Raw genomic sequence first — 26049 nt, forward strand, 5'->3', positions numbered from 1 at the left:
ATTTATGTTCAACTGGCAACCCCAAGGTACTCAAAGATATACAACAGAAATATGAAATTATGTGTTAATTTCAAGTTTTTGTCTGGAAAAAGGTTGTATTGTGAGAATTTTTTTCAGGAGACAAATAGAAATGGAAATGAAGGTTTTCAGGAAAATGTATAACCCAGGCCAAGCTAATTTTGAAGTTGTATTTGCAGCAGAAAATAAGGATACATTTGGATAAACAGGGGAACTGAGAGCATGTGTATAATTATTAGTGTTTGCTTAAAAAAAATCTAGTAGTTTGTACAGATTGTAACTATGACTTTTACCATATTGTACTCCTATATTTAAGAGAAATACAGAAAGAAATCTCCACATCTTGAACACTTCTTGCTTGTCATCATTCTTGTCCAGAATTCCAGATTCTCAAAAATTCTTCAACATAAACATAAATCTTTCTAAAGAAGAGGAAACATACTGCTTGGTGTACGCAAAAAAGGCTTTCTGGCAATGCACAATATAGTAGTAAAAATTGAAGCAACAAAATGGCCCATTCTTTGTCCTCATATTTTGATCTCACATCAGAAGTGTAAGTGAGTTTACATGGTGATATTTCACTCTAGAATCCCAACCTGACAGCTGAATGTGCAGACGGAGCCCTGTGGTAGTCTGTGAAGTGCTGTGCAGTTTCTTTGATGTCGCCACATACTGTCAGATTCTTGATCATGTTCTCAGACTCTGATCAAGCCTTCTGTCTTGTATCATTTATGATAACAAATGTGAAGGAAAAATAAAGCCTTCATAGTAGAAGGTAGGAATAAATCATTCAAGTTCTGGTCTTGGCAGTTTTAGGAAACAGATCAACTCTTAATTTTCTGAGGGAAAACAGCACAATGTAATTCTCATTCTTAGAGCTGTCAGCTCTTTCAGCCTACTTTTCAGCACTTCGAGATTCAGTGTATTTGATGAAAATCTTTATTTTCCTTTGTTGTCAGGGTTTATGGCTGTAAATGGAATTGTGCTCAGCTGAGCAGTCCAACCTCTGGTTAAGCAGCATCTTCAACTCCAGTTTTCTTTTTGGGTTCTCACTGTATTTTACACTTCTAGGTGGAATAAGAATGCTCTCTGCATTTTTTTTCTCTCTTGGTGAAATATTAGTAAAATTTTAACATGGAAATCCATCAATTAAGTAGGCTCCTAAGACCTGTGCTGTGGTATGTACGCTCTGCTGACGCTGTAGTGTACATTCTTCCTACCGATTCTCTTAATTTTGAAAGAGAAGAAAGGAAGGAAATAACTCAGTTTTAAATTCTTCCTTCTATATAGAAGATTTGTTTTCCATACTCAAACATAGTTGATAAGCAGGAGCAATTAATGAAGTTACCAGCTGAACATCTCAGAACTCATGGTTTGGTTATGTCAATTACCTGGGGATGACACTCAACATTTCAGCAAGTTTCAAAATTGTAAACTGCATCTTCTTCAGGAAATTCCAGTCATGTAATTTGAGTTTAACACCTAATTTTTGGAAATTTAAACAGACTTTTAAGAGATTTTGACTAGGTTTGCAGGATGTTCCACGACACTCTATATGTCTACAAATTTGTTCCCAGGGAAAGTATTCTGAAATCCTAAATTCATTTTAGTTAACTGTGGCTCAGTTGATATAGAAAAAAATAAATGAAGTTGCATCATCTGCTTTGCTCTGAGATGTTACTGGTAAATCTAATCTTAGCAAATCCATTACATCACTGATATTGTGTGTTTTCCATTAAAGATGGAGATGGGTAGTGGAATCAAAACATTTGGATTCTTTAATGACTATTAATGATTCCCTGCCTCCATTTGAATTCAAAGTGATGTATCCATAAAGTTTTTATTCCAATATTTAGTTCTCTCTTTCACTATGACTGACCTAAAGTACCTAAAAGCAAGTAAACACTAATGATGTCCACATGTGAATTTCTGAAGAACCCAAGTGAGAAATGGACATATGAAGCATTTGCAAATATTGTTCCAATAGGAAATAACAAATGCCAAAACTTTCCAGGTCATTAAATTTACTATCAGGTGGCAGTGTAATTGAGTAATTTTAACACTTTTACCTTAATTCATTAGCTTTACTAAAAGCTTTTGGGAGCTAGCTAAATAATTTTATAAAAGTATGAGTCATGACTTAAATCTTTAAGAAGCATAAACTATTCTTATCTAAGTAACATTTCCATAAATACAATTGATTTTGTAGAAAACTAGTTTGAACATATTACAAAAAGTATTGTACATCAATAACAAAGTATTGTACATCAATAATGTTGAAATTGTCTAATTTCAACATTATACAGACTGCATGGATAATGGAGTTCACTGAATCATAACATCATGAGTAATAAGTAAAAGTGAAATAGAAAATAGTCACAGTTTTGCATAGGCAGCTCATTTGATTGATTGCAGGTTTTTTTAAAGTTCAATCATGTTCAATTCAAAGAACTGGAGTGCCAATTTTACTATCTCAGTGTTTGAACTTGAAAATGTTTTATCATTATGACTCAATTTACATCTACCGTACTGAACAACAAGTAGCGATGTTATGTCAGTTACACCTGTTTCTATAGGCAAATTTTAACTCATAAAGAAATTCAAAATAGCTTAGTATTGGGGTTTTTTCTAAGTAGAGTAAAGCTTTTGAGTACAAGGTCACAGTGCAAAATAATTACATGTAAGCAGGTGTCATCTGGTCAAGGTTCAAAACACAGTGCATCTGCATTATTAATCACAAGACTGTGATATGTTTGTTTTGTTTGGACAACTCAGTAGTTGATGGGAAGGGAAGACCACCTATATTTCTGAATAAATATCCCTTTATCTGTCATTCAGCAGCTACCTTCCTCAGTTTTTATATACAAGGCATAGCTCTGTGTAACAGGAAAATCTTGTGTCCCCCTGGCATCCCCATGACTTAATTTGAGCTCTGCACTGTGAAGAAACAACTGACAGATGATGATCTCTGGAATCATCAACTCCAGCTTCTAGAGTCAAATATATCATGCAATCCTTTTTTTACAGGTTTTAATACAGCTTATGAAGCCAAGGGCTACACTGATTATTGGTGGAAACCAGTAATGAATGATATCTCTCAAGGGACCATACTGGGGGGAAAATGCTATTAATTATCTCTATCAGTAGTATGGACAGTGGGATTGAGTGCACCCTCAGCAAGTCTGTGGGTGACGTCAAGATGAGCAGTGCAATTGATTCACTTGAAGGAAGGAATGCCATCCCAAGGAGACCTCAACAGGCTGGAGTAATGGGTCCATGATAGCTTCATGAAGTTCAATACGGCCAGTATAAGGTCGTGCACCTGTGTCATGGCAATCCCCAATATCAGTAGGGACTGGATGGTGAATGGATTGAAATAGCCTTGTGGAGAAGGACTTGGGGATACTGGTGGATGAAAAATTGATTATGAGTCAGCAGTGTGCACTTGTATCCCGAAAAACCAAGCACATCCTGGGCTTTATCTAAAGCAGCATGGCCAGCCGGTCGAGGAAGGGAGATGATTCTGCCCCTTCACTCTGCTCTAGTGAAACCCCACATGGAGTGCTGCATCCAGCACTGAGGTCGCCAGTACAAGAAAGACATGGACACAATAGAGGAGGTCCAGAGGAGGGCCACCGAGATGGTCAGAGGACTGGAGCACCTCCCCTGTGAAGACAGGTTGAGATAGTTGGAGTTGTTCAGCTTGGAAAACAGAAGGTGCTTATGAGACCTTACTGCAGCCTTTCAATACTTAAAAAGGGCTGATAAGAAATGGGGAGAGAGACTTTTTATCAGGGCCTTTGCCTTGGGTTGAACTGGCAAAATGCCAACTGTCCAAGTACAGAGAAAAAAGTGTTCCTTCCCCCCCTAACCAACCAGTCAAGGGAAAAAGAAGAGGGGGAGGGAAAAAAAAATCCAAACTAGGTTTATGCTGAAACTAACTACATGTATTTATACAGAAAAGAGAAAATTAAGAGGAAACTATAATATAACACACACTTACACAAGTTATGTATAACAAGAAATAACTTCCCACTTCCCAGTAAACACAAATTCTACCATTGTAACTACAAATCATTCTAGAGAAGTCAATTCCCCAGAGACAGACTTAAGCAGAGAGAAAAGCTAAGAACAAACATTTTACTTCCCTAAGATAACATGATGGTAAGCTGGTGTTCCGGGCTTGGGCCTCCCCATCCCTCCTGGGACAGCAGAGTGTCTTGCTGGCACCACAGCTGTGAAGCAACTGAATAAGCCACACCCACACACCAGCTCTTACCCCTTTTGAGATGATGTCATAATATGGTATGGAATAGAACACTACTGGCTAGAAGAAGTCAGCTGTTAGCTAGCTCAGTCCAGCTCAAGTCAGCTGACAATTCTAGGCCTAGTCTGAACTTTAAAACCTAAATTTTAGGCCTATCTGACTAAACCCATAACAACCTGTAGTAACAGGGAACAAGGAGGAATAGCTTTAAACTGAAAGCATGGATTTAGAGTGGCTGTAAGGAAGCAGTTCTTTACTGTGAGAGTGCTGAGGCACTGAAGAGGTTGCCTAGAGCAGTTGTGGCTGCCCCATTCCTGGAAGTGTTCGAGGCCAGGTTGGATGGTTTTGAGCAACCTGATCTAGCAGGTGGCATCTCTGCCCATGGCAGAGAGGTTGGAACTACATAGTCTTTAAGGTTCCTTCCAGCCCGAGCCATTCTATACTTTTTGCTATATTTGTGCCTAATATCATACAGTGATTATCTATGTATGCTTATAAAAGATGAGAAAGTATTAAAGTAAATGACTGCATACATACATAACTGATTCATTTTAGCACTCATATAGCACTATAGGCAGCACTATAGGCAGCACTACAGGCACCTCAGCATGGGAACTGGAATTTGGAGATAAAATAGGTGAAAAATCAGTAATGATGGAATTACATTTTTGTATTTTTTTTCTGATTTTTAAAGAAATTATATCACACTGAAACTCTTTAGAATAAGTGTGACTGTTTTCAGCTATTTAATGGATGTGTGCACTAGCCATGGTGCGAGGTCTTTTATCTAACAGCGTATCAGAAGAATTAAGGTTTCTGGTACTTCAAGACAGATTTTGGTTCTTAAAAGTAGTCTTCTAGTACAGTTTTAGAAATAAAACTTCTGGCATTACTGCAAAGGGCCTGGATATCCCATACATTCTATGTCACATCTGCTAAAATAATGAATTATTTTTATTCTGTGCGAAATGCAAGTAATCCACCACAATTATGCTAATCACTGCCCTGAAAACAAATTGATACAGCTGTTGAGTGACTAGGGAAGATGATGGCATATTTATTTCTTTTTCAAAAGAAATAATAAAATGCTTTTGCCAGCAGGAAGCCAAACTGCTTGTAGAAATCACTTAGAACTGAAAATCACTATTTGATTCTGAAGGTAAATGTGTTTGTTTGTATATGTGAATATAAAATACATTTAGCTTTAATTGCATGCCCATTTAGACCCAGCTAGCTGGCATTGTACAGCATTTTTTAGAACATTATTTTTTTTTATTTTCTATTGTCAATATGCACAATGTACATATATATATGCAGTGTTTTTTTATTGAATCTTAAATATGGAACCTGAAAGTATCTCAAACATGCTTTCTACCAGGTTCTTTATCAACCTCTCCTCACCCTTCCTCATTTTCTTTCATACATACTGCTGTGCATTCCATTGTTCTTTCCTGAGGAAAAAGACAGAGAAATGGAACACAGCACAAATATGTTATTGTTGTTATCCACAACTTGAAAAGCAGCTCAGAATTATGTGAGTGTAGGTGACACTACTCTGGTTAAGTAAAATCAGATTCTGCCAGTTTTCAGGCAGTTTTCTTCTTCTCCTGAAGAGATATGAACTAGTACTGTTCCCTTTTTTCACCTGGTTGCAGCTGTATTAATAGTGATGGATCTGTGCCCATCTGTGCTCACAGCATGAACATGGATTTAAAGCTTACACAACTATTCACAGAATGTTAGAAAAAACAGCTTAAATTTTTATATTTCTATATGACTTCAGGAAGTAACTGACAAAATTTGGTGCTCAGTTATAATCTTAAAATGCTGCATTTTTTGTTGGTGGAGGAAATTAATAATCTGAAGCTAAATATTAAAATTGTGGTTTGGCTCTCTGTGGTGGAAACAAAACTTTTGTCTAGAACTAAATCACACATTTAATTCTAATGTATTTTGCAGTCAATGGAGTTAACTGTACTGAAAAATTGTGTTGCTTCTATCATTTGAGTCTTTTTGCTTTGCTTTAAAGATATGTAGGTGATATTTTCTATGCTGTGTCATATCACTTTGACTACTTTAATGGGTAGACATATGTCATGAATTTGATTCATAAAGATGAGATGCAAATCCTTGAAAATTAGCTATGAATAAAGAGTGATCTAACTGGTACACTGAGTTGCAGTCTATTCTTGCTTAAATGATGTCACTAAAATAGTAGTTTAAAAGATACATATTTCAACTGCTTGTAGACAGCCTTTGAGATTAATATCTTTTGCATCAAAAGTTACAGTGCAAGAGTCCTTGCAAAGAGTGTAACTTTGTCTTAATTATGAAATATTACTGCAATAAGATGCACATACACATAGAATAACCTCAAATATGACGGAAAATGATGGAAAGAGGCCCCAGATATAAAACATTAGTAAGGAAATGAAGCACACTTACTATTTTGCAGTGACTGGTATAACAGACAATAATTACTATAGCTCATTGCCAGTTCAAGTTACCAGTTTTTTTCACAATGCAACACAAAGCTTGCACTGGCACCATATTTATAAATTACTTACTCAAGAAATAAAAGAAAGTTCTGTTTTTTTTAAAGCAAAAGTTACCTCCATGTTGTCCATCTTCACTGCTATCCAAACTCATGTAATAGCATTCCTCTCTTTTTACACTGGGATGCTTTTTGCAAGGTGGGCACATGCACATTGCTAAAGTTCTTTGGGGATATTAAGTTATCTGTACACATGAAATTCATTTTACTCTGATCTAAATACTTTGTTTCTGTTGATTTTAGAGAAATTTGAAAAATCCTCAAACCTCTAAATCAAGACTTTTGGCAGAAGTATAAAGATCTACTAGGATAATGATTAAAATTTGGAAACCTTCTTAAAGAAATGTTTCTATTTTGCAGTACATGGTAATTAACACCTCATCACAACATGAACTGGTCATAAACTAACTTCAGTGTACAATTCACTTTTCTAAAGATGTTTTTCTGTGTATTTCTATGCAATTTTGCTTTGAAAATGCAAGCTATTTTGGTGAATTATATGTCTTTTATGTTTTATCTGAAAGGTAGTTGGTTGGATTGTTTCAATGATAGTTTTAAGAAGTGCCTGATACTGAGTTCTTATATGAAGATAACATATATTCTCAGCAAATTGATTTTAAGGCTGTTGTTTATTAGTGAAAATATTCATATGACTATTGTTTCTAGTGTTTATGATATGCTAGTCATGAGTGAAAAATGCTATTTATTTCATTTGTCCCAATCTTGACAATATATTTACTTTTAAAGAAAATAGTCATTTATCTGGGTAACAGTGTTAGATTTTTTTTTTTTTTAATTTGTCTGAACATTAGGAGCTGCTTTTTTACTGTGAGGGGAACTGAACACTGGCGTAGGTTGCCTACAGAGGTTGTGGTCTCCTTCCTTGGAAATACTCAGAAATTTTCTGGACATGGACCTAGATAAACAGTTGTAGATGTCCCTGCTTGAGCAGAGGGGTTGGACCAGATAACCTCCAGAGGTCCATTCCAAACTCAACCAATCTTTGATCCTGTAATCTTTCTTCAAGAGCAATTCAGTTTTACTTCCCATGGATTCAAAATAACAGTATGACCCTTTCAATTTTTTTTACAAAGAAGTATCAAAAAGGAGGGAAAAAAAACCAAAGCAGTTGTATTACAAGTTTATATAACAACAGTCAGTTATTTGAGAAGTTAGGAGATGAATAATTAGAGACATCTTTTCTGTTGTTCCTACAGGTATGCTTAAAGGAAGATGGTTGAAATACTTTGACAAAATTAAATAGAAGTAGATAGCTTAAAGGCTACTGAAATAGTTTTCAGTTCATATTTTTCATGAAGTATTAGTGAAGTAGAACTCATTGAGTGGAATGGTGTGAAGCTACAATACAAAGTTCAAACAATGGCAGAACTAGCGTCTGTTTACATTAGAAGCCATCAAAACTGAAAAGTATAAACAGTGAGGTAAAAAGCTACATAAGGGTACAAGAAATTCAGATCTGATATATTCAGCATAAACTTTATATTAATTTGAGAGCAGAATTAGTTAAAGAATATGTATCTGAAAGACAAAGCTTTTGTGACATTGTGCAGAAACTGAGCAATCTGAGTTTATTAATTTACAAAGCAGACATTTTCAATAGATGCTTGATAAAGAAAATGGATGTATTAGAATTTCCACTATGAAAACTGGATGTGGGACAGAGCGATCACAGCAATTAAAAAATAGATCACTCTCTTGGCAGATTCATTGTCTTTTGGGGTATGGATTTCAGTTCAGAAAGGATATTGAGATGCTGGAGCGGGTCCAGAGAAGAGCAACAAGGCTGGTGAAGGGACTGGAGCACAAGTCCTATGGGGAGAGGCTGAGGGAGCTGGGGTTGTTTAGCCTGGAGAAGAGGAGGCTCAGAGGTGACCTCATCACTGTCTATAACTACCTGAAGGGAAGTTATAGCCAGGTGGGGGCTGGTCTCTTCTCCCAGGCACTCAGCAACAGGACAAGGGGGCACGGGCTTAAGCTCTGCCAGGGGAAATTTAAGTTGGATATCAAAAAAAAATTTTTTACAGAGAGAGTAATCAGGCATTGGAATGGGCTGCCCGGAGAGGTGGTGGATTCACCATCCCTAGAGATCTTTAAATGCAGATTGCACGTGGCGCTGGGTGCCATGATCTAGTAAATGAACTAGAGTTGGACCAAGGGTTGGACTCGATGATCTTGGAGGTCTTTTCCAACCCAATCGATTCTATGATTCTATGATTCTATGATTCTGTGCTTCTAAATATTTGAGTAATATTAGCACAACTGGATTCTCAGTTTGTTAAATTTAAATATTAACACAGTATGTTATGAGTTAATTTTTAAAAAAGGAAGTTAAAGGCTTATCAAAACTTTTGCATGATTATGGTGCTCTGGACTGAAACGTCTTTTTTTTTTTTTAAATGATCTTTATTTAAAACCAAATTGGAACTCATTTGATGCAAAATAATCTCATGGAGAATTCAATTTAAATCCTTAGCTAATTTTTTTTTCCCTCATGGCTGTTTTTGGTTTATATATACTGAAAATCAGAAAAATCAGAAAAAAAAGTATCTCAGAGTTTCTGGTAGTGAATTTTTTTTATTTGAAATATAAAATAAGTAATTGATATTTCCAGAATATGGGAAAACCACATTTTTTATTATTAGCAGTGTTGATCTCATGTCCAGAAATAAAACCATCTTGGTGAAAGAATGTAAGAAAGGTAATTGCTACAAATATACTGAAATTCAGGACAGAGAAATAACTAACTCCAGGATGGTTTTCTCCGATGCCTATGGAAAACAATATTAAATTCCAAAAAAAAGTGATTAGCAACTTGCCAAGGTGATAGCTGTATCATCCTTTCGGGGTCAGATTTCAAGGAGAGTAGCAGCTGTCTAAACAAAAGCAAAAAGGGTATTTGATTTGCTTGTTCTAAGAATCAGAAGGAATACTGCGGAAGAAACATACGCTCATTTCCCCACCACTTCAAAATTTATATACAGCTGCAAGCAAGACCTTTAGATGGTGGGTCTGTTTCTCTCATTCCAAAGAAGGCATTGTGGAAGGAATTATTTTGAAGAATAAAAGTGTAAGTCAGATCACACAGGAATTACTGACATATCTCCAGTATGGAGTAGAATAATCTTCTCCTCTTTCAAAGGGATTTGTCTGCCTTGACCTCCATTTGTTCTATTAATTGACCGCATTAGTTTATGGTGTATATTTTTAGTTTGTATTATATTTTATTAGTGAGATTTCTTAAGATGATATAATAGAAGCACACAGAAAGCTGTAACTCCTGCCATGTGACAAGGTATATTTTTTCTCAATCCTGACCTGAATCAGTTGACCGAGGGCAGGAAAAAATAGATCTGTCCTTCTTAGTCAACCTGGCAGCTGCATATTGTCTTTTATTTTTTTTTCCTTGCAATATCGTCCCATATGGATATAATTAAAGAAAAAAAAAAGGAAAAACCCAAACAAATAAACAAAGAAAACCAGAAATCCTTTACAAAATAAAAGAAATAAATTCCCTTTAAAAATAAAAACAAATTCTACATTGAGGTACACGCACATATATATGTATATGTGTGTGTATATATAGATATGTATATATATTTGTGTGTGTGTATATATGTGTGTGCATATATACATATATGAAGAGACACAGGGAAGCTAAAAATAAATGATGGGAGGAAGAAAAGTGTCATAGGAAATAATTATGATTTGGAGAAAAGAATAAGCTAATGGTGTCTACTCTGTGAGAAAGATTTGAGAATTAGTAAGGGACTGAGAAGGCTATGGGCAAAAGAGGAAAAGCATGGAAGATACATTTATAAGAGGACATGTTTTCAAGCAGTGAAGAACAAGAATAAGACAGGTATTGATAAGGTAACGGGTCATAATGTTTTGTCATGGAGTCATATTGTTAAAAATTATTTCTCCTCATATTAGAAAGTGCCCATGTAGTTTTGCAGTCCTGCAGAAACAGGTAGAATTTGCTAAATAATATAATAGTAATAATATTGCATGGGTCTCATTAGAAAGTCTTTCATAAATGGTACTTATTATATCCAAGTGAGAAACATATTTTTTGTAAATAATTAAACCCACTATTTCTAACATAATACTGGTTTTCCACAGATCTATCAGTTCTATGTTAGCAAAGACTAGAATTAGGTGAAGATGGTGAAAATGAATAAATTTATTCACTGAGATATGATTTTACATCAAGGAAGATACCATGCAGTTTTCAAAACAACACAGAGATGGCTATGGGAATAACAGTAACAATGACAAAAATAATAAAAAATAAAAGAATATTATTAAATTAATTGAATGATTGGCAAGAAAATACCTGAAGTTTAGGCTAAACTCTGTATACTGAATTTCTTACCAGTGGCTGCTACATCATCTTTGATAAACTGTCAGCAGAACTGATGAAGGAACAGACAAAAACTGTTAAGAAACTCTTAGCAGAATAACCTCTTTGTGATTTTAGTAACAAGGAGTTGGTTCATATATGAAACAAATGGGAACGTTACAAGTTTCTAAGCTTTGTGGTTATAGAGATAATTCTGTATATATTGGTAAGAGGTGAAAGAAATATCTTGCTACAGCTCATCTGGGACAGTCAGCTGTAGGCTGACTAGGCTAATGGCTTGAGCTCTTTAAAGACTATCTGCATGATGTTTTTTAGTGGTTGACTTCAACTAATATTTAATGCCAAATACTTATGTTACAGTAGTAGGAGTTGCTGCCTGAAAAGTAAGTGTCTGGTATAGACAATCTGACTTTTTCATAAATAGTGAGACAAACATGAGATTTAGTGATGTTTCCAAGGTAGAGAAGGTACCTTTTCATAGTGCTAGGCAAAGATGAAAACTTTCCAATAAGGGGAGTGGAAGGATGAGCAGGGTGAGAAATAACAACTTTCGTGTTTGCTGTTGGTTTTTCTTTTCTACTCAGATGCAGCTCGACACACTACAAAGCCAATATGATATATTATCTTAGATATCTGAAAACCCTTTGATGCAAGAAAATATAATTAACTAAATGTGAGATGGCTTTGAAGTTCTGCATGTAGTAGATTGATAGGGGCTGTCATGCAGATAAATTTCAGATTTTTTTTTCACCTAAAAAGAAAGCTCAGTATTATGAGATTTCTCTTGAAATTCCTAAAAAAAACTATGAAAGATAATTTTATTTTTATCATTTGGGAGGGTGGGATTGAAAATGGAGGACCTTTTTAATTGAAGAGCAAAATACTAGATTTCCTTTCCAAATTTAAGGTTGTGTGTATATGGAATTGGTAGTAAACGCTCTTGCTAGTTTGTGTAACAATTTCAAAGTTTTCATTTCCAAGGGAATGGAATTTCAGAAGTCTGATTCTTAGGTTTCTACATATTATCGTTGGATTCTGCTTAATATTGACCCAGTCTTATTGTTGTTTTGCAAATTAATCTCACTTTTTCTGTTGTTCTTCTTGTGTACATCTTCTCATAGGTTTGTCAATATCTCTGATGTGAGATGATAGTCATATTTCTTTAATTTTCTGGGGGAAAATAACCTCTATTTTTTCCCCTCAGTTTCCACATTTAAGCAGAAAAACACACATTATATAAAAGCAGGCACAGTCAAACCCGGAGTTCAGACATTCATCAGTGGGAAGGAAAGATATATGTGGTTCTGTCCATGAAGTTATGACTCTTAGTAAATAAAATGGGCCAGGTCCTGTTCTGTGCATCTGAGGACACATAGCATAGCAGAGTTTGCAATTCTATAGTGCAAGTCTTTCTTACTAAAAACAAGAACAAAAAAACCCAGCTGTGGGTTGAGGAATACCTCTGTCCTGTTCCATGCTTATGCATATGCATTGGCTGGGAGGTAGGAATACCGTGACAGGACAGTGCTGGAGTCCATGCTCTAGCTTCAGTTAGTTCACTCCTTTGACCTAAATTCCAGTTCTTACTGCACTGGCCTGAAAACAGACAAATCTGGATCTATAGTGGGACTTGTGTATGGTAATACTATGCTTAGCTTTTAGAGGTCCACAGTATATAATTCACAGGTCCCAGTACTTAACGTCAGCTAGAAAGTTAAGAATTTCACTCTTCATTATGAATTCAGCATAAACAAAACAGTAAGCGGGGCATATATGCACAGACTCTCTTCTGGGCAGCTTTTAAGCTGTGTTTGCTGGGTAGAGGGGAAGGCAGCAGGCAGTATACGAATGGTTGCCTTCTTATTGTTGCCTAAGATCATAGAATCATTTAGTTGGGAATAGACCTTTAATGTCATCAAGTCTGACTGTTAACCCAGCACTACCAAGTCCACTACTAAACCATGTCCCTAAGTGTCACATCCACACATCTTTTAAATACCTCCAAGGGTGATGACTCCAGCACTTCCCTGTGCTGCATGTTCCAGTGTGTGACAACCCTTTTGGTGAAGAAATTTTTTCTAATATCCAATCCAAACCTTCCCTGGTGCAACTTGAGGCCATTTCCACTTGTCCTATCACTTGTTATTTGGAAGAAGAGACTGACTCCCATCCCTCTAGAACTTCCATTCAGGTTAGTTGTAGGGGGCAGTAGGGAACCCCCAAGCTTCCTTTTCTGCGGGTGAAATTACCCCAGGTCCCCCATCTGCTCTTCATAAGACTTCTCCTCCAGCCCCTTCCCCAGCTTCATTGCTCTGTGAACACTGATCTGGTGAGTAATTCTGGTGATCCCATTCTTCATAACATTTTGTGGAGACTTACCATGCTGCAACATACTTGCTCACCTTTTAAATATGAGGGGCTCAAGCCAGTGCTTAGCAGGTGAAAGCCCACTAGGTTATAAGGAAAGTAACACAGGAACAGAAGCTGAAGGAAATTTTTCCCTTATGCTGGTGAAGTTGTCCACTTTTTAAGTCAGTAAATTTGATGCTGTGATAGCACAGTAAAGATAATATCCAGTCACAATTTTTATTTTATTAAATGATTCTCCTAAAAACTGCATATGGCTTGCTTTAGAGTGAGAATACCTGCCCAGGGGAGTTTGTACTTCATGAAAATGCAACCGTAGATTTTTCTCATAGTCCAAGAGTGAGAATCCCAGAGCAAAGTCTTTTGGTTTAGGATCAGTAATGCTTCACATAGTTCTCATAGCCATCCCAGCCTTATTTGAAGGCTAATCTTTGCAACTTGAAAGACTGGAGGTGTGGGTTTAGACTTCCTCAAGTTAATGAAGGTTGTCACTCAACTCTCCCATTTCAAGAATGAGTGCATAATTGTGCCATTATCATATGAATGAAGACAGTGTCACCGTCACCACCTGGTAACTGAACCAGGTAATGCAATGAAAATGTCTCCTGTGTAATTCAGTTCTAGGAATTTATATAATAAAGCAGCAACTTTTTTTTGCCATTTAATATACAAATATATCTCTGTGTGTGTGTGTGTGTGTGTGTGTGTGTTTGCTTGTGAGTTCACATGCCCAGCTAGTTTAAATTACTTTTCCCACCCTGGTTTTGGTTATTGTGACATTTTTAATGTCTCCCCTTCTGAGACTGGAATGTCAACAGGAAGATATCAAGTTCTAATCATTAAATAGCCTCAAGAGATCAAATTGCCTATCAATCAGTCCCTCAGACCGTTTCTTAGTTGTTTCAGACAAGAGCTCTGTTTTCTTCCATCTTTGAAGAGGGCATGCACATAAGTTCAATACTGAAGACAGAGAGGATCGAAACTTGTAAGTTTCTTTCTGTCATATTTAGACAAAACCTGATAGATTCCCTTAAGAATTTTCCTTTTCTCTCATTTGACCTTTCTTCCTGGAGAGGACTTAGACACATTTTATGTTAGAAACACTTTTTTTTTAAGGTATTGCAGTGTTATTAGGTCATGAACTTTGATTTTTTGAGGGTTTATTCAAATTATAAAGACTTACTCTGTAAACGTAATGAAATGTATGAAATAGTGATTTTTTGTGTGCATGTCTTTTTTTTTTATACACATAAATTATTGGTTTCCTCCAGGCATAAGAAATTTTTACTCTACAGGAGCTTTTGTCTTATAGAAACTCAGGGTTGAAAATCCTCTTTCAGGTCATGATCTTTTTGATTTTGGAGTAACACATCTGAATTTAAGAAAACAGAGGTTCATAAAATAAACAAAAGGAGACCCAGAGTGTGTTATATTTCTTCTACAAAATGATGTCAGAAGTAAAAGCTGGAAATAAAGCCAGCAGTTGTGCTAGACTGTACTGATGTTATTTTTTGTACATTTCCCTAACACAGTTACTAGAAGAGTAGTATGTTCTTTAGACTTTGCAGCTGGAATTAGACATTTGAGTAGCTACAGTGTCCATTTAGTCACAGGAAGCTTAAACTGAGATCACGATTTGATCAGAGCGAAACACACTTTTGGGATTATTTGTAATTTCAGGTTTGTGTTTGTAAGCAGTTTATGCCATATTTTTTCTTCCCAATATTGACACATCATATTTATTTACAATCTTATCAATTTATCTCAAGAAGCAAAACGTATCATGAAAATTGCCTAACTAGTGAAATTCTTCTTTAGTTCTTACATACAGTAGTAGTTGAAATTCTAGTTAAAAAGTGAGAGTGCAATTGTCTTAACTGAGCATTTCCACTTACTCTTAGGTCCTCCTGGCCATAAAGTTTTTGTTTAATAATTTAAAATACAGGAATAAATAAGGGAAACCAGTTCTGTGATTGTTCAGCAACCACCATTTATAATGAGATCCAAAAAGCTAATTTTTTACAGAATGCTGAAGTGTATTTCATGTTTTTTTCTTGAAAAGGAGTGATGATCATGCTTTTTCTTTTCCCCTGGGTGCTTTTCAAATTGTTATCATTACTGAGAGAATTGCAGTTTTCAAAAACAATGTAGGCACCACACAGCATTTTCTAATAATCCCATTGTTCTTTTTGATAGTGCATGAGATGTAGAAATTTCGAGTATGAGTGGTAGCTGCAAGCAAGAAGCAATGATACAAAAGAAATGTGTGCCCATTTTCTGCAAAATAAATGGTGATTGTAGTTTCTAACCTGAGGGACCTACTGACACTGTCCAAGCCTATCTGAGAGACTCCCTTGGAGAAATTCATACAAGGGTAAATACAGCATGTTATTACAAGAAAACCCCACCCAAACTTCTTAATTAAATCCGGTCCCTTTTATAGTTAACCTGGTGCACAGCTCTTATGTAAATTAGACCTTTTGTGTGTTTTGTTCATGTGTGCACAGCCAGCCCTTCTCCAGGAAGAGAGTTGAGGGGTTAGGGGGCTTAGTAGGAGTCTCAGGGAGGAACAGGAAGTTGGCTCAAACAGCACTGCCCCACCTCCATGGGACCCTCTCCTCCAATCACTTTTCATGCAGCAATACTCAGAATGTTTGAGACAAAACATGGTAAGATCTTGTCCACTACAGTTAGAATTATTATGTTTGGATTTTCTTGGGTTTTTTTTTGAATATGGAGTGTGTGTGGTTTTTAAATAATAATTTCATAATACAGAATTTATTCCTATTGGGGAAATGCTTACAAAAATACAACAAAATAAACATACACCTTCTATTAGGAAAAAAAAATCTTGTAAGACTTTGCTACATGTTAATTGGAAGCCAGGCATTGCTAAAGTTACAGTTCTGAGATTCAAAAATAACGATGATTGGCCAATTTTGGTAAATAACCTTCCCACCAATCTTGTAAGTAATTCAGTCCAGAAACTGCACATTAGTTCATGATTGATGTTTCTCTGTGTTGTTCACTATGACTTTGACTTTTCTGAATTACTTTATGTAGGGTGAGGAAGAATGAAGCATAGCTCATCTCAGTGTACCAAGAAAGAAAGCGCTAAAGAAATTATAGCTTTTTTTGTTATAAATTTGCAAGGAGATAGACAAAACCAGTATACATTTACTGATGTTTGGAAGAACTGTTCTTTTGTTATTTATCAAGCATTTGAAATCAGTGACTAACAAGAGGGTGCAGTGTTGATTATGAGATAGAGGTGTGTTTCAACTTGCCTTGGGAAGAGCTTTTACATAAAACAACTGTGTGATTAGTTTTTTGCTAATATTCCATACTGTATATATGTATTGCTCAAATTAATACTGCAGGCCTTGTTCAAAAATTGCTATGCCTTGGATAGTTCTTACATTAATTTATTATAGAGCTTTATATATGTTTAAAATATGGTAATATTTTTAATTACTTTTGTTTGGAAACAAATAACCACAGAAACACCCACAGAGAAACCAAACCAACAAAGAAAAACCAAAATCAAGCAACAATATATCCACTTCACTTAATAACTTTTTAAATTATACCTTTCAAGGGGACAAAGGGAATGGAAAGAAAAAAGCCACAATTCATGTTCTTGGTAAATGAAATATTTTTTTTAAATCCCCATATTCTGTGAATGTATTAAATACTGTACAAAATATCAATATAAGGGTAATCTGAAGTTTTAGTGATTATATTTTTGTTCTGATGACTAGCTGGTTACATTTCATCTAATCAAGCTGATTGCTTTCAGAGCATATGTCTAAAGAAGGGGATGTAGGTTTTTAACCCTGCCTTTCTACTGCGGTCAAACCTGTGTGCATGCCAAAAACCTTGTCCCAGGGAATTTGAGCAGAAGCAAGGGCCTGAGACTGAAGGTGGTCAGCAACTGAAAGCTGAGGTGCACTGTTGTGCCCAAGTTGTTTTAGATAAAACCTTAGAAGTCCTAGGATATCTGTGCAGTCCTCAGTCTCCTGTGCTCATATAATTTATATTTCTGTTTGGTTTTCTTGTGACTGGTCATGACCTGGACAAGCAGGTCAAAAAGACTTGAAACCACTGTTGTTTTTTATACTACAGTGGAGCAAAAAGGACTTTTAAGCCATGTGTCCTATTTCCAGCAGGTACAGAATTATTATAAAGCTACTGACATAATCATCTCCTCAGGTTGAAAAAGCAATAACTGCAAATCCTGGAAACCATCAGCCTAGCCCTGAAGGCCTGATTCATAGACTATTTAAGCATCTCTAAGCGTGGCTTGGGGCACAGATTTATAAGCAAGTGCAAGTAGTGTTTCTAGTAGATGCGATGCACATCCATATTAACTTCAATCTGTGTTTACTTCAAAGGCACTAGTTGTCTCATTAGCCTCAAATTACATTCCTTTGCCAATAAAGAAATCATGTATGCATGTATGTGATTTCAGATCTGCTTTGACTTCTCTTTGTGTGTTGTGCTACCAGAACTTGTCATTTTAAACTGAATCTTTTGATTTTGGTGGATTGGGTTTTTTTATTGTTTTAGTTATTGATACTTCCAACCTGGATTTTTTTTGCAAGCAAGTTTATATAGGCTTTCCTAACATTTAAAGCAGTAAAAAAAAAAAAATGGAAAAAGTGCAGCATTATCAATGAAAATAAATAAAGACATTACATTTCTTCCTCTAGATGCAATATGTAAAAGTATATTGAATAGCTGACTGTATACATATAAATGTTCATGAAACTGGTTTTGATATAATATCTAAATAACTTTCTAAAAGTTTTCTGTTAAATATTAATATCTAATTGCAATCTGTGACTCTTTGTTTACATCTTCCAACCTTTTAAATGATGCACTCAACATCAGAACATAGCAGTCATAGTTCAAAATGAATAGGTAGCACACCTTCTTTCTTAGTTCTTGATATTCTTACTGAAAATTATTCCATGTGTCTTTGTGAATGAGTGTGTATGCATGTCATGTGTTAAACTAACCTTATGAGAATGGTAATGTCTCTAGTAATGTTCAGAAACAGAAAAGTGTGATATTTTTCTGCCTAACTGGAGAGAAATCCCATCCTAAATGGGATATTTTTGCCTTGCCACAGTCTTCCTTCTTTACCTCAGTTTTTGATACTAAACCCAGTTGTCCACTGGATGTACAGCTTCCAGAGCTGAACTTAGTTATGGGGACTTGAGTGAAGCCCCCATAATCCAGGAGGAAATGGTTAGTGACCCACTATAGCCAATTAGACACCCACAAATCTATGCACTCGGGATACACCTCAGGAAGCTCATGAAGGAGCTTGCCAAGCCACTTTCAATTGTTTCCCACAGTCCTGGTTAACCCAAGAAGGCCCAGTTGACTGGAAATTAGCTAATTTAATGCCCATCTACTAGAAGGGTTGGAAGGACAACCCAGGGAACTACAGGCCTGTCAGCCTGACCTCAGTGCCCAATAAGGTTATGGAGCAGATCATCCTGAGTGCAATCCCAGGCCATGTGCAGAAGAACCATGGAATCAGGCTCACACAACATGGGTTTGCAAATGGCAAATCCTGCTTGATCAACCTGATCTTATATCACAAAGTAACCCACTTAGTGGATGAGGGAAAGGCTGTGGGTCTTGTCTATGTAGACTTCAGTAAACTGTCTAACACTGTCTCCCACAGCATTCTCCTGGGGAAACTTGCTGTTCATGGCCTGGGTGGGTAAACACTTCACTGGGCTAAAAACTGGCTGGATGGCTGGTCCCAGAGAGTCATGGTGAATGGACTTACATCCAGTTGGTGGCCAGTCACTAGTGGTGTCTACCAGAGCTCACTATTTGGGCCAGTCTTGTTTAGTATCTTCGTCTATGATTTGGACAAGGGTTTTGAGTGCATTCTCCCTAAGTTCAAAGACGATACTAAGGCAAGAGTGTTGATGTGCTGAAGCATAGGAATGCTTGGCAGAGGGACCTGGACAGGCTTGATTGAATGAGACCAGTTGTATGAGGATCGATAAGGCCAAGTGTCAGATCCTACACCTGGATTGCAACAACCCATGCAGCACTACAGCCTTGGGGAAGAGTGGCTTGAGAGCTGCTCAGCTGAACGGGACCTGGGGATGCTGGTTAACAGCCATCTGGACATGAGGCAGCAGTATGTCTAGGTGGCCAAGATGGCCAGTGACATTGCGGCTTGTATCAGAAATGGTATGGTCAGCAAGACAAGTGAAGTGATTGTCTCTTTTCTATACACTGGTGAGGCTGCACCTTGAATCCTTTGTTCAGTTTTGGATGCCTGACTTCAAAAAGGACATTGAGATGCTGAAGCTTGTCCAAAGGAGGGAAACAAAACTGGTGAAGGGTCTAGAAAACACATTCTCTGAGGAGCAGCTGATAGAGCCAGAGTTGTTTGGTCTAGAGAAGAGGAGGCTGAGGGGAGACCTTATGACTCTGCACAACTACCTGAAAGGAGGTTGTTTTGAGATGTGGTCAGTCTGTTCTGTCATGTTCCAAGTGAAAGGACTAGAGGAAATGGCATTAAGTTGCACCAGGGAGCTTCACATTAGATATCAGACGCAAACAAACAAACAAAAAAATCACTGAAAGAGTAGTTAGGCATTGGAATAAGTTGCCCAGAGAGGTGGTGGAGTCACTGTCTTTGAAAGTGTTCAAGAGCTGTCTGGATGTGGCACTTGATGATATGGTTTAGGGGTGTTTATGGTTGGTGCCAGGTAGACCATTGGACTGGATTATCTTGACGGTCCCTTTCAACCTTGCTGATTCTGTGATGCTGTGTAATACTGTATTTGCAAAACAATTTTGTTCATGAGACTTCTTTTTAAAGGCTTACTCTTTACTTACATAATTTGTTGCTTTATGTAAACATTATGAGACCTATGTACTCAGAAATTATAGAAAACTATTGTCATTTAACTGACTAAACCAACAACTTAATAACTAGAAGATTTTACAATAAATAGGGGATTTATTCTGACTTACCTTAAAATTTTTTTTTATGATATTTATCTTGCCAGTGTTAATGCACTTGTCATTATCTGCTTTTTGTTTATGTCTTTGCACTGGTTGGCAAAGACTGCAGAGCTGGCAGAACAATGCTCTAAACTCCTAAAGCACCTCATTGAGAGTGGCCTGAGAAGAGGGACATGACCCTGCTATGATCCAGTGATCATCAGGCCAGGCAGGATGAGGAATTGGGTCCAAGGTCGACCTGCAGGACCCAGTGAAGGCAAGATCCAGGCTCAGCACAGGGCTGAGCAAAGGCTTCCCATGGCATAGCTCAGACAAGGACTGCTGACCCTGGTGCTGCTCTTGGGAACACGACACTTAGAGTTGTTAACGATTTGTTCTTCAGAAATGGCACTCAAATTGCAAGTCCTAGTGAAAATGTCACAGGAAATTTTGGTCCACCACAAATAATACATGTCTGATATTTTTCTGGCCTCTGGTGTTCAGGTAGTAACACGAACAAAACTTTTGTGGTGAGAGTGCTAAAATGAAGTCACCGAAAAATTCCAGGACTTTTGTTAGAATAAAATACCTTTCAAATGATTTTCCTTGTCAAGAGTCCTGGCTTGAAAGCAGGACCTGGTAGTCCAGTTACATTAAGTTTGATGTATAAAGGTGTGTTCATCCTACCAAGTACAAGGTATCAGTATCAGTTTCCTATAATAAGGATCTTTTTACCTGTGGAATTGTTGTCTGTGGTTTTGAGTTGAACAGTAGGTGAGAAGGAACTCCTTCATTTCTTTGGGCAGGTAGAGGAATGTTGATGTGTTGGTGTATACTACTTGTAATGGTTAGCATGTACATGTAAGTGACTTGTATTTCATTAAAAATTAACAGAATTATTGTATGAATTGCCTTCTGTCTAATGGAGAATGCAAGAAGGTAATGTTACATAATTACAGAATGTAGGTCAAAATCTGACTTTCAAGAGATTGTATTACACTTTTTTCATTTTTCATTGTTCTGTTCGTCAGACATAGAACAAAGAGAACATACAAAACCCAGTAAATTTGTATCTAATTTTGACTAACTGTTCTCACACTTGATTTGAACTGATGTAATGCTGTTCTATTAATTGGAATTTCTGAATTAGATGGAGGTAATTTAGGTTGTCATACAGAAAAGAAGTCATATCTGTGAAAAATACTTTATAGAAGTCATATCATAGACATATTATAAATGCAGGAAAAAAGAAAACCAAACAATGAATGGTTCCTGTGCAAATATGCTCAAAAAGGAGATGCCATTTATTTAGGGTAGAAAATGTCATCAAGCTAGAACTCAAATGTGATACCCTTCCTGAAAGCAGCAATATTTGGGCTGTGGTTTGGTTTGGAAGCATATATAGAAAGACAAATGTTTGGTTTGCGGTACAACCCCTGCCAAGCTTATAGCTTCAGTTTCAGCTCTCTTACCTTACCTGTCTTTGAAAACACATAATCATGATGTGTGAAGACCACAAAACATTTGTGGGCTTTGTCATGGAAGTACTGGTTGAATATAATTTTTTGTTGTTTTGTTTGGGATTTTTTTTGGGGGGGGAGGGGGCAGGTTCTGTTTGGGTTTTTTGTTTGTTGTTTTTTTGTTTGTTTTTTTTTTCTATTTTAGATTTATGTCTATATGAATTTGTCTGTTGATTTGAATTGCTTGCTTTCTCTTGACCACAGGCTGACTGAGTGGGCTGGACTTCACTGAAAGGAGCCATTTCGCTGGGGAAGTGGAATAACTGCAGATCTCCCACCACAATACTTGCTGGGAAGTGCTATGTGTTGCCAGGATTAAGTCAGCGCTAAAGTCTGGGATGGGCCTTAGAGGCATCCTTATTTCTTCCGGTGTTGGGATGTGTCTACAGCCAGTCAACTGAGGCACCTATACACATCAGCTTGCGTTTTTTTTCTGTTGCCTGAATAAGGTTACATTTTCCCTCACTTCATCTCCTTTTGACTACTTTTTTTTTTATTAGTTTTCATTTTCCTTGACTGATTAATTTTCTGCTGGCTGTGGAAAAAAGAGCCCTGCTGATGTTGATTTAAATAATGTCGAAACCAATGGGACTCCTATGGCTGCCTTTGATCTTCACCCCAATGTGTGTCATGTTGAATTCTAACTTCCTCCTGTGGATAACTGCACTGGCTATAAGATTTACTCTCATCGATGGCCAAGCACAATACCCAGTTGTTACGACAAATTATGGCAAAATACGTGGTTTAAGAACACCTTTGCCTAATGAGATCCTTGGTCCAGTGGAGCAGTACCTGGGTGTTCCTTATGCCTCTCCTCCGACTGGAGAAAGGCGATTTCAGCCCCCGGAGCCACCGTCATCTTGGACGGGTGTCCGCAATGCCACACAGTTTGCCGCTGTCTGCCCGCAGTACCTGGATGAGAGGTCACTGCTCAACGATATGCTGCCAGTCTGGTTTACAGCCAATCTGGATACTGTGGTGACATATGTTCAAGATCAAAATGAAGACTGTCTGTATTTGAATATCTATGTGCCCACAGAGGATGGTAAGTACCCTGGGGACCACACTGCAGCACGCTCACCAGTTCTACACATAAGTAGTATCCAGTTCTTTAAAACATCTTGCCGAGTTTCTTCTATATTTTATCTGTGGAAATGGAATATGCCTCTGTACATGCATTAAAAGTAATACTTTGTGGATTGAATATGCTTGCATGAATTCTCTCTCATGTTTCAGTGCAACACCAGTCCGCAGTTTCATTTGCAGGCAGTGGTGAGGGTGTGTAAGCCAGCCTTAAGTTTACATCTAAAATACAGCTGATTATCATTCATGAGAGGAAAGGGGAAATAAACATTAACTTGTAGTAACATATTTATTTTTCCATGCATGAATGGTACAAATATACTGTTACATACTAATTTTTAAAGAATTTCTCTAATTTATTTGGTTTTATTATAAAACCTCTGGGCCTACTATTAACTCTGCTTGATTTTAATGGATAATAGAAAGTTGTTATAGGGTCTTATTTTTAGGAGTTTTGTCTATGAAACATTTCAGTCCAACTTATTTTTCTTCATTCACTATAGTTGCAGTAAACATCATTTTATTATGCAAAGCTGAACAGGTGGCCTTAAACTTCTGTCTTATGCAGTCATTTCTCAAGGGGGCTACTTTAAACCACTTTCTATAGATAAAAAGGATGAAGATAATTGGTAACACAGAACTGTTTGAACATTTACATGATCTCAGTCTTAAAAATTGTCGCTTTATGGCATGAAGAATGTATCTTTGGTTGTTCTAAATAGTATTGCTTCTTACAGACAAGGAGACCTGTTTTCATCAGGCCCCAAATGAATTAAGTCTATTCTATATCACAAGGAAATAAAAAGTACTACTGGCTCTTATATTTAATATTCTACTAAAAGCTAGTTCTTTCAGATACTTAGAATGTAGTTACTGGTGCATGACAAGACAGATTTCTCCCAGATATGCAAATCTCTTAACTTTAGCTGAGGGTTTCATTTGCATAACCAAGGCATTGTTATTTCTCAGCAACCATACTCTAAATATGCAAATTTTGTACTTTGATTATTATAATCCTTCTGCCTTGATTGGTTTCTTTGCTGAGAATTTCCAAGCTGTTTGCCAGCAATAAACATACCGCCTTCTTTTCCTGTTCTCATCAGCTGAAGCAAAAACTTGAGAGCTAAAATTGAAGGGGTAAGGTTTGGGAATACCCAGAGCTTTGCAAAAGTAAATTCTACCGAGCTGATTAAATGAAAAATGCTGTGAAAGAAAAGCTGTGTTTGTGGGAGCTCTGTGTGCACATTTGTGTGTGCATGTGTGTGTTCATGTGTGTGTGTGTGTGTGTCTGTGTGTGTGCACGTGAACATAGACGAAGGAGCAGGTCTTTTTGATGCAGTTCTTTCCCTCTTCCAATCTCATTGCATTGCTTCTCACTCCTTGGATAATAGTATAGATAATTCTTTCCCAAATTTGTTTATATTCTGGATTTTATCCTTCAGCTTTTAATTAGTCACTAGGGTAAGCTTGCCCTAAAACAGCACTCTGGGTTAAGATTTTGTTTGTTTTTACTGAAGGAATATCAGCTCTGCTAACTCAGTCTTATTTTAGAGTCCAGTTTTTAGAAATGCATATATTCTTCCAGTGTAATAATAAGAAGTTTCATTCCTTAATTTAGGAAGACAGCAGATTAGACATAAAAAATATATACAAATGTCTAGGAAAAGAATGTTTGATATCAAATGGAAAATAGTAAAATATTGTGGGCTGAATGAGTAACAACCTATAACACTCTTGCTGTAATAACAAATGACATTTGCTGTTAGACTAAAAATAGGTAGGACTGATAAATTTAATTTTATCTGCTGCAGAAATTTTTCTGCATTTAGTACTACAAAAAGTGTGGTTTACTTTACTTCCTGGCTTTATATTTTTTTTTACACTAAATAGCATGTAAATGGCATCTATTTTCTTTTATATCTCCTCTTCAAAATATAAAGCCATGCATAAAAGAATATGTAGCTGAATAATGACAGGTAAAATTTGATGTCAGTGAGGATCTGAGAGAAAGAATACTCCTGTACAATATGACAAGCATTTTTAGCAGGTGCCATTGTGGAACAAGAAACTTAATAAATGGAGTACACAATGTTTTAATTGTATCACTGGTTAAATATAACTCAATGTAGCTTTTTTGGTGAGGAAAGATGCTTAAGGGGAACTGACCTACAAATCACATCTCCTAAGTTAGTGTGTCTCCAAATCATCCTAAACATAAATAGCCTAAATTGTAGTCCATACAATCTGATTAAACATGTTATGCTTCATTATATGAGTCTTAGCTGGCAAAAATAAGCTATGTTGTTATGGAGACAGACCATGAAATTAGCTTTTTGAAGCAAGATCTCAATGTGAGTGACTTTGAATTAAATTCACATTTTCAATTCTTTCTCAAGTACAGATTGATTTACAAAAGGTTTGAAACTGTTTTGTGTCTAGAAGAAAAGCTGCCTGGAATTATCCAAAGCTAATTAATTTTCTGATTATGGAACTTAGTCTAAATCATTTTATGTACCCATTTTTTAAAACTTTGGTGAAATGAGCAGGTGAACAATTCTAATAAATTAACTGCAGTCATATGCAGTCCTTACTTCAGGTCAATTCTAGTAAATAACTAATCAAAATAAAGTGCAGTTTGGAGGCATTGTTTTGTTGTAGTTTTTTGTCACTATATAGCATAATTCTTTCTTATCACTTGTGTGGTTTGCTCAGAGGGAACCAGATTTTGATCATGAGCTTTCAATAAAAAAATGAAGAACAAATGCACACATGCTTTAATCTGATTTCAGAGTTGCTTCTCTGGAATCCTGCCAGTATAAACTAATGGAGACAAGAGTAGAATAAGGTCCCTTTAGCTAGGTAGATAAGTTTA

General features: G+C 36.6%; 1 protein-coding gene across 3 annotated transcripts in view; it reads left to right on the top strand.

Moving 5' to 3' along the window:
• Positions 1-26049, top strand: part of NLGN4X (neuroligin 4 X-linked) — a 176996-nt gene that overhangs the window by 32327 nt on the left and 118620 nt on the right. For all 3 annotated transcript variants that reach the window (XM_071566109.1, XM_071566287.1, XM_071566194.1), the window contains exon 3: positions 22299-23139. In XM_071566109.1, the coding sequence (XP_071422210.1) occupies positions 22668-23139 (472 nt within the window). In that variant the 5' untranslated portion in view covers positions 22299-22667. The remainder of the gene's footprint in view (positions 1-22298; positions 23140-26049) is intronic.

The sequence above is a fragment of the Pithys albifrons genome, chromosome 1 (assembly GCF_047495875.1).
Source record: "Pithys albifrons albifrons isolate INPA30051 chromosome 1, PitAlb_v1, whole genome shotgun sequence".
Classification (NCBI taxonomy): domain Eukaryota; kingdom Metazoa; phylum Chordata; class Aves; order Passeriformes; family Thamnophilidae; genus Pithys; species Pithys albifrons.